Genomic DNA, 10,099 nt, shown 5'->3' on the forward strand with positions numbered 1-10,099 from the left:
CCTGTCATCTGGCAGAATTCCTATCCCATAAACTAACTACGGTACTAACTTGGCCAATTCTTAGAAACATGAACAAAAAACAAAAACTATAATCTCTAAGAATGCAAAGAAATGTAACTGGCTCGTTAAAACACGCATTCCAGGAATATTATTTACATTTATAACAATAATGGCGTGCGCCTCCGAGCCTGACAGCCTCCCTGGCTGTCAGGGGTCGTCTCTCAGCCACACGTGTGGCTGCAGCCCAATTGCACGTCAATTGCAGGTATTTTGGTTTGGGGCAAAATACCTCTTTTTACATCAGTGGCCTTTTAGTGCAACAACATGCTTAAACGTTTCAAAGCAGAGAGAGCAGCGCACAAGCACTTTTCTGCCCGGTGATTTACTGTCGATTTTAACCCATTAAAGATGAACAACTATATTTAGTATGTTAAGGAAAGGCCTCAGAGATCTTTTTTTCTGTTCGAGGTAGAAACACAAAATCTGCTGTGGAAACGGTCAAGAGAAAAAAAAATGATTTCACATATTTATCATGCCTTAATTGGGAGACAAATTTGATTTTCTTTTAAAAACACGATAATAAGTTTAAACTTCATTCGACTTCCATTCATTTTATTTATCAAAAACTTGTGCTGGTGCGTCATACCTTGACTGATTTGAAAAATGTCACTGGATTTCTGCCTAGCTCAGCTAGTACGTTAGTATAGCACTAAGTGCTGGAAGGAAATGAAAGAAAAATCCACTGTGGGCACCAAATACAGAACTTAGCAGCAGAACGTGTTCACAGTTTAGCCCGTGGAGGCATTTTGTGAAGACACTGGCGGACCAGCCCCAGGGCGTCCAGGGCGGTGCCCCAGGCCAGCGTCACCCCCCAGCCCCCGTGGCCGTAGTTGTGGACCAGGGGCACCCGGCGGCGGCCCTGCGGCAGCAGCAGCAGCTCCCTCTCCACCCGCGGGTTCCTCCTGCTCGGCCTCAAGCCCACCCACTGGCTCAGCACCGTGGCCCCGCTCAGCGAAGGCTCCAGCCGGGCACAGCGCTCCAGGATGCTCTGGGTGTCTCCTTCGTCCACCTCCAGCCTCCAGTCGCCCTCCTGCCTCGTGCCGCCTACGGTGACGCTGTCGACGCCGGGGTAGACGTAGGTCTTTCCGTCTCCATCCCTGATGAAGTGCTGCAGCCAGGGGGCCTGCACCTTGAGCACCTGGCCCCTGACCGGGTGCACCTGGGGGTCGCCCGCCAGGGTTTTGGAGCCCAGGCCAGAGCAGTTGACGATGATGTCGTAGCTTTCGCTTAATTCCTGCAGATTGTTGACTCTCCTCTGTTCAACTTTGCCTCCAGCTTTTCTGAACCTTAAGAAAACAGGTGCAAATGCGTATCATTTGTTATACAGGGCATAGGCTTGAAATCCTGGAGTAGTTCAACTGAAAGTAGGGTGACCGGATGATAATGACACAAGCACTGTTTTATTATATGAATGATTAGAGGAGGAACCTTTTCTCCAGCCATGGCAGGTAGGCGTGGCATTCACATTTGATGGTGGTGAAAGCCTGGCCAAACTTGTGATCCGGAAACCGCTTCAGCTCTCGGGCAGTCATCAGGCGAAAGCCGAGCACAAACTCCGACCAGAAGGGCTCCTTCTTAGCGGGGACCTCCTTGAAAATCTGCCACCTGCGGGACGGAAAAAGTAGAAATCAGAAATCACTGGATGTAAAGAGATCAACATAGGAACCTGACCGAACATCAACCTCTTGTCCACACGGGGTCAGTCACGAGTCACGACCTCTCTTACCCTGAGCTCAGCAACACTCCAGCTTCTGATGCATGCTGGGATAGAGCAATGGCCAACAAGTGCTCAAAACTGTCCTTGAACCAGCGTCTCTGCCTCTCCAAGGGAATGTCTGATTGGGAAATGCACCAAAATCAAACATATATCAAAACATAAAAAAAAAAAAAAAAAAAAAAAAAGTCTATATAGGATATCTATCCGATGCAATCATGCAAAAAGCAAATTATTTTTAGCCTGCTAATGTGTGTCAGGTCAGGTGGAAAAAAGGCAGACTTGTGCATACCTGGAAACTGTGCAGCGAACAGTATGCCAGCAGCCCCGTCGCTGGTGGTGTCCGGGCTGAAGCGCTCAGCCAGCAGGGTGACCGAGCAGAGGGGCAGAGCCTCGGCGACGCAGACCGCCGTGGAGAGGCCGATCACACCTGCTCCCACCACCACGACGCGAACACGCTGCATGCTGCTCTGCTGACCCGATCCTGCTGCTGCGTCTCGCAGGTGCCAGTGTCGTGTTTGACGACGAGCAACCTTTGTCATTCATGATGAGTGACAAACAGGTGCACAGTGCAAAGGGCGGTCACAATGGCTTGTTTGTCTCCATTGTAGTGCATTATTACATAAACGTTGCAGGAACATAAAAAGTAGTCTGCGTGCAATTCATTTCTTTCTTCGCACATCTAATCTTTCAGGGTAAATTTAGGCTACTTTATGTCATTTTGCAGATGCGTTTGTCATAATAAGACAAAATCCACAACTAGGCTAAATCTTACCAGGGCCGTAGCCAGAGTTCCGAAATAGGGGAGGTCCAGCAGGTTTTTTTTTCCCCTTTTTAAGCCATATTTAGAGTAATATATCATTTTAAATCAACATTAGGATTATACTGTTGTGATGTCATTATTCAGTATATTCTCTTTCATGTCACCACCTGCTCAGCTCTCCTGTCAACATAATTGTAATTAACAAACACAAACTGTTTTAGCCAAATTCATATCAAAATGACACCTACAAACACAGGTACACAACCCAAGCCGTACACAACACACAAAGTTACTTAGACAGACTAGACACTTACTTTCTTGGTTGTTGCTAAAAAATCTGTCAGTGTGTGTCACTCACTGTCTGTCGTTCACTCGCTCACTGTCTCGCAGCTCGCTCACCTTCAATTATCTCGCCAGGCAGACAGACAGTCATCACTCACCACTGCTCTCTCAGAATCAAGTTACCGCGGACGCGGCGTCAGATGACTTCCTGCCTGACCTGCCTTTCGTTTCAAAATAAAAGCGATCCCGTGTTTTTCATGCTTTTCCTGTTTTCCATGCAGATTGTTTTATTTTTTTACAATCTTCGTTCTCAGGACACTCTACAATTTTCTGTTCCCAAAGTCCGAACTGAATTGGGGAAGAAAGCTTTTAGGTTCTCTGCACCCACCGCATGGAACAGTCTGCAGTCTGATCTTAAACTTAATAGCTTAGTAACCTTAAATGGTTTTAAGGCTATGGTAAAATCTCTTGAGAACAGGCTGTCTGTATGCAAATGTTTTATTTGATAATTTTAATGTTTTTCAATTGTATGTGTTTATGTGTTTGTTTGTTGTAACTTTGTGTTGCTGCTGTTTCTTGGCCAGGTCTCTCTTGTAAAAGAGATCTTTGATCTCAATGGGACAAACCTGGTTAAATAAAGGCAAAAAAAAAAATAATAATAATAATAATCTCTGAAATATTAAAAAAATCTCTGAAATATTAGGGGAGGTCCGGACCTCCCCGTCCTCATAGGTAGCTACGGCCCTGAATCTTACATGCACATGTAGTAAAATGTATTTTCGTTTACTTGTAGTTGTACCCACACATTACAACCATAAAAAAAAAACACGTTGCCTTTGATTTTTTAATAGCCTACTAAAAACACCTATGTATGCAATCAAGTAGAAAGTTGTAAAAAGAGTGTAGGCTACTAGGTCAGTGGGTAGACTGGGTACTATTCGTTCACAAAAAACGGTGTCAAAGTCCTACCAACCTGTTAATATGCAAGTCACAGTCTGGATGTCAACAACTCTGCATAGATGGTTCCCATGATGACAGTCCGCTGCTCAGCTGGCTGTCAGGTCCTGCCCGGGCTGCACTGCTGCTGCAGCCATTGGATTATTCAAAACAATTAAGAAACGCGCATCAGAGCCAAATATAAGCAGGTTGCATCAACCGTTTCTTCTGTAATTGCTCATATCCTCCACTTTAATCTGCAACGAAAACATAGATCGCTTTAAAGCCAAATAAAGCAAGTGAACATCTGATCTATAGAGCAATGCGACCGTCTAATCCCATTGCTCGTTGCTATCCACAGTGGGTGTAGATCGGCTCGCACTGCAGCGCGTGGTGGAGCGGCTTTCATAAGCACACCTCTCGCGATAACACATAATCACGTCATCCGTCCCAGACCTCCCAGACTAGTAAACAGAAGGTAAGGTCCTAAAAGCTCACTGTTTTGAATCCCACCGCGGTTTGTGTGCTGACTCGGCGGCTGGTTTCATTTCGGTCATTCAGTGCATTATTTCATTTGCACGTTTTTGCCATCTCAGTTTTAGACGTGGCCTACTTCTGGCAACCCACCATTGTTTTGGGAGGTGGCAGTGTAACGTTACGTTAGCCTGCTTGCTAAACCTGGATCTGGTGGCGCGGGCGGCCTTGTGTCTTATGCTGCCTTCCAGACAACTGGGACCTTCGGATTTTCTGGCCTCCTATTAGGAAAAGTGCGCTGGAACGGCACTCAAAGTGGGAGCTCCCACTTGAAAACTGGGAGAAAAAAATCTACCCCCACTAGGCTGGGAACCAGTTGTCTGACGTCACACAACAATGGCCGCAACATGGAGTATGTAGTCCAAAGTATTAAGTGCCTTAATAAAATGTATAATAGAGTCTGTTACATTATGTGTCATTGCTGCTCCTCATTTTCATTTAAATATGTAAGGATGGTGCTCTACTCGTTGTTAAGCTGTCTTGCTATTTGCTAAACAAAAAAAAGTTTGTCTCGGTCCGCCATGTTTCTTGGTTGCGTTTTGCCTTTGTGCTCTGGAATGCTTTGAAGGTGGGGGGTGGGACTTTTCCACTGGGAAACACCCACGTCCCAGGTGTCTGGAAGGCAGCTTTAGTTACAACACAAAGTGGGAAGAAAAGCATCATTGGGTTCAGCCCGTGAGTTGGAGATTTGTCCAGAGCCTTCTGGGGATTTTCAATCGGCCATGGGGGAGAAAACGACCTGAAACAAACAGCATGCCGCCACGGAAATGCACGACAGAAGCCGAAGCGAAAGGCGCATCTAAGTTCTTCGCCATCACTTCTACCGAAAATGACAAAGTTGCTGCATGTGAGATTTCGTCAGTGGTTCTCAAATGGGGGTCCGGGGACCCCCCAGGGTTCCTTGAGGGCGTTCCAGGGGTCCGCAGCCAAAAGGGGGGTCATTTATTTGAGCTATAATTCCATTTCATAAGTAACACAATGACTATTTTGGTCATGGCTTTTATAGACTTTCTGCAATAAAACATCTAAAAGCATCAATCGTATTATGGGGGACCGTGGGACAAAATCCTAGCAAATGGGGGTCCGTGGTCTAATCTTTTCAGTTTAGGGGTCCCTCATGTGAAAACATTTGAGAGCCACTGGTTTAAACCATCAATTTGTTGAGGACCCCCGGGCCGAAGCCCCTCAAAGACCCCCTGTAGTGGACCCCCCCCCCGATCCTCATTCCTCAGTCCCCAAAGTCTAACCCCCCCCCCTCCACCAAAGTCTATAAATCCCCCCATGTGAATCATAATGGGGAATCCCCCCCCTTCAATTGGCTAAATTGTAGGCCCTGTGGTCTAGAAACATTTGGTTATTCCTAGTATTCCCATGATGTCACAAGCATTTTCCTACCAATATGGCGCTACAATACACACCGCTCATTGGCTGTTTGTGTCACTTGACCTGTTCATCACCTGTTAAGTAAGGGATAATGTATATTGAGGCGGTGATTACGGGGAAATAATGACCGACCTATGGGTGATGATTGAGCCCGACGCGCAGCGGAGGGCTTAATCATCACCTGAAGGTCATTATTTCCCAGTAATCACCGCCTCAATATACATTATCCCGCTTAGAACATGGCCTACAACTAAATCATTCAATAATCTGACAAAAATAATTATTCAAATAGATTTTTTAATAGCGGTTTCATTCGTAATTGGCACACAAGACACCACAGCTGCAACTGGTTGGCCTAATTAGTAGTGTTTACTGACAAAAAGCTCTTATCAACTGATTAATCCAGGTGTGCCTAATCATTGTAGTGAGTGTTGACACAGCTGGATTAATCAGTAGAGCAGCGGTCGGTTGTCGAGAAATAATGACCGGTGAATCTTGTTGATTGACCAATCAGAATCGAGTATTCAAGAGAGCCGTGTTCTAATTGATTACAATCACCTGTTATTTTCCTACCAAGATGGCCATGTGATGATGTAACAGAGTACTATCAATACAGTATTTAAAATACTGGCTATAGTATGGCAACACCCACTGTGGCAGCCCCAGACAGCAGCTCTGTGTGACTATCTGACTGTAATAGCCTAACCCAAATCACCTGCACCTGTGTGACTCCTCCTCTGCCTGCAGTCACCTGTGTGACTCCTCCTCTGCCTGCAGTCACCTGTGTGACTCTTTCTCTGCCTGCAGTCACCTGTGTGACTCCTCCTCTGCCTGCAGTCACCTGTGTGACTCCTCCTCTGCCTGCAGTCACCTGTGTGACTCCCCCTCTGCCTGCAGTCACCTGTGTGATGGACTTACAGTGGCTGTTGGTATAGCCCAGAGGTGCCCAAATTATTTCGTATGAAGGGCCAAAATTAATCTGGATGGATGACCGTGGGCCAAAAATAAATGTTGTTATATGAAATGACATTAAATTATATTATTTTATAGACAATTAACATTCTAAATCTAAAATGGCTCTCCTAGTTTCATTTGGTAAAAGTATCATCAAACTAGCGTTAAAAATGACCCTGGCCACAAGCCTCTGAAAGACAGTAATATTGGCAGTGATTTTTTTTCCTTCAACACCATGGAGGGCCCAAACAAACGGGCGGGCCTAGGTTGGCCCGCGGGCCCCAAATTGATCAGACATGGTGTAGTAGCCTATATATATATATTAGGGCTGTGCCGATTCACTTATCTCCCGATTCGATACTATCACGATACTTTGGTGCCGATTCGATATATATTGCGATTCACGATTATTGCGATTCTACGATTATTGCGATTCGATATTACGATTTATTGCGATTTTTGTTTATTTTTTTCTTTTATTTTTTCAGTTTGTTTGCTTTTTTACACTAGATTAGAACATGGGAAAAGTTGAATCATACACTAGAGACTGTATATTATATATCATGAGTAGGGCTGGGCGATATAGTTAAAAACAGGGGCGGACTGGGATCATAATTCAGGCCGGGCATTAGATACCAAGCAGGCCAGGCCGATATGGGCCAACGCGCGTGAAATTTGGGCCGTTTGAAGCCAGATTTGGGTCCAATTTTACAATGAGATGCACCCACTTTAACCCTGAAGTGTAATTATTACTTCAGACTAACTAATAAAGTAATAAAACCACTAGTAAACCAGTAGGCGGCGCCTGGCCTGCTGTTCAGTGAGTGGCCTGACTGCAAGCACCCAAAAAAAAAAAAAAAAAAAAAAAATTTTTTTTTTTTTTTTTAAATTTGCGATTATCGATTCTGGAATAAAAGATCGATCCAAAAAATCGTGACATTAAAAATCGCGATACTTAGGTGAATCGATTTTTTCCCCCACCCCTAATATATATAGTCTATATAGACCATTTCACCTGAATTCTGTTGCTAGGGAACAGTTTGGACTCGAGTTTATTTCCTGTCAGTTATTCTATTAGCAAACACTGCAACAGGAAGTAAGGCTAGGGCCAATTTAAGAATGTTTAACTGAGTGAACTAAAGCTGAAGGCTGCATTATCATCATTGTCCGCCCTGCTAAATCTGCTAACTTCTGCTACCTAGGTTGACTTTTATGATCCTGTTGTTAGCTAGCAAACTTAACGGCTACTTTCCAGAAAGTTTCTTTGCTGAGATAGTTGCTGTTCAGTCCAAACTCCTATTTTATTGGCAACATTGAGCTCTAAGACCCTTGAGCTCTCTTTACCCTGAGTTTTCTCTCCTTCCTTCTGGGCGCAGGTATAGGATGCCCCGCTGTTGCAGGAACAGATACAGCCATTCTTTTGTTCCTGAGGCTATTCGCTGTCTGAATTGTTGAATTCAATAGTAGCCTACTTCATGCCCCTTTTACTGTTTTAATTTACATGGTTTCGTGTCCTTTTAAATGTATTATGTTTTAAGACATCCCTACTTTTTACTGTTTCATGTCTGTATGTTTTTTTTAAATTACATTTTCGTTATGCTGCATATGAATTGCCCCAAGGGGGATAAATAAAGATTCTACTACTATAAATAAAGATTCTACTACTAAGAAACTCAGATTCAAACTTAAGTAGGCTAGTGCTACATGATATAGCTAAACTAAATAAGGCAGTTGGTGTTTAGAATGGACATTTGAAAGGTTAGGATGGCCTAACACAGCGTGTCTACACGTGTCTGTGCACTTCAACATGGCAGGGGTCTTAATATGGACATTTCATCTCCAACCACCATGTAGCAGCTGATAATGTAACGTAATAATAATAATAATAATAATGTAATGTAATGTGTCGTTCTTGAAGGAACGAGAATCAATAACCAACTACGGTAGTCTCTGGTCGGCCTGTTTTGGCTCGTTTTTATCAAAATGGCAGAGATGGCCGTGAGGATGAAAACAAAAACAGCTTTTCAATCAAGACTTCAAAGGAGAGGCTGTATGTGAGAAAGAAAAGAGACAAACCGTGTTCTACATTGTGTACATTAGTACTTTGCATTGATGAGCATCTGTGCATTTCTTTTTACTTTCTTAATTCTTGTGCAGTTTAGATCAATTTAGGGCAATTACCTAATTAGAAAATCCGGCTCCGTCAGGTCAGACGCAGAGCCACCGCTCTTTACACCCCCTGAAAGTTTCAGCCCGATCGCACCTAGAATGGTTCGATTCCACGTCTCGCATCGCGATGCATCTTAAAAACGATTCATTTTGACAACCCTAATTTACACCCGGGTGCAAATAGCATCTGCCTTAATGATTTCCAATACTGAGAAGAAGCGAGGCCGAGGTGAGAACAGCCCACGTACTTGTGTGCATGTGTCATGTGACTTTACAGTGTAAAGTACAGTGTAAAGTCACATGCACACTTGCTTGAGTGCGAAAGATGTGTACTTTCTCCTTTCATGTAACGTTATAACTTAACGTTGTAACTTAACGTTACTGTAACAAAAATATAAACGCAACACTTTTGTGTTTGCTCCCATTTTTCACTAGTTGAAATAAAAGATCTGAGACTTTTCCAAAACGAGGGATCAGCCGAGCAGCATTTTTGTAAACAAACCGTGGCACTGGGTGGCAATGGAACCCTACCCTACGGAGCCCAAGTGGCGCGAGGGTGAGTGTCTGACTCTAGCCGGCTAACTCTGTTTACATTTAAAAAACTGGGACAGTTCACACAACTTTAACACGACATGTATATATTTATACATCAAACTCTTGAGCTACTTCTGCTCTCACTCAGAATGTCAAAATATAAGCGATGTGATGTATAGTTTTTGAGATATTAACGTTTGTTTGGCACAACTCATACTATTAACTGCCGCGGGGTTCCGCATTTCTGGGTGTCAAGTGACGTCACGCTGATTCGTCCTATAGAGAGGCAAAGTGACCGCCTACTTCCTGCTTCAGCACTGTACCAGAGATTTTCATCCGCCATTTATTTTCACATAGACATTTCGTAAAATGCTTATAAAAAAGAGATTTAATGGTTCAAACCAAACGTTTCAGCTAACGCTATAATCGGGAGAGACCATAGAACATTTCACTCGGACCAAAACAAAAAAAAACAACGAAAAAATATTTTCTTCAAACCCGTTTTTTTTTTTTACGTTTTGGCCCGAGTGAAATGTTTTGCGATCTCTCCTGTTTCTAAATATATCTGTACCGTTTGGTTTGAACCAGCCAAACATGCATGTTTTAAATATCTATTTAATTAGCCTATAACACAGAAGTAATCTTTTATTGTAATGCCTTGCTCTAGATAAAGGGTAGAATAACTGTGATTATTTTCAATGTTCATGATAAAACATAATATTATTCTAGTCTAATTAGGCTATGAGCCATATCTGAGTGGCATAACCTTG

The 10,099-nt window shown here is 43.6% G+C and overlaps 1 protein-coding gene across 1 annotated transcript; it reads right to left on the reverse strand.

Annotated features, from left to right (window-relative positions):
• Positions 1 to 781: 781 nt before the first annotated feature.
• Positions 782 to 2,238, reverse strand: ddo (D-aspartate oxidase; the record flags this gene model as incomplete). Its single annotated transcript, XM_083634429.1, has 4 exons — positions 782 to 1,346; positions 1,489 to 1,665; positions 1,787 to 1,895; positions 2,067 to 2,238. The coding sequence occupies 4 exons, from the start codon at positions 2,236 to 2,238 to the stop codon at positions 782 to 784; spliced, it is 1,023 nt and encodes a 340-aa protein (XP_083490555.1).
• Between the last annotated feature and the right edge of the window lie 7,861 nt (positions 2,239 to 10,099).

Source organism: Poromitra crassiceps (genome assembly GCF_964638095.1).
Source record: "Poromitra crassiceps genome assembly, chromosome: 3".
NCBI lineage: Eukaryota > Metazoa > Chordata > Actinopteri > Beryciformes > Melamphaidae > Poromitra > Poromitra crassiceps.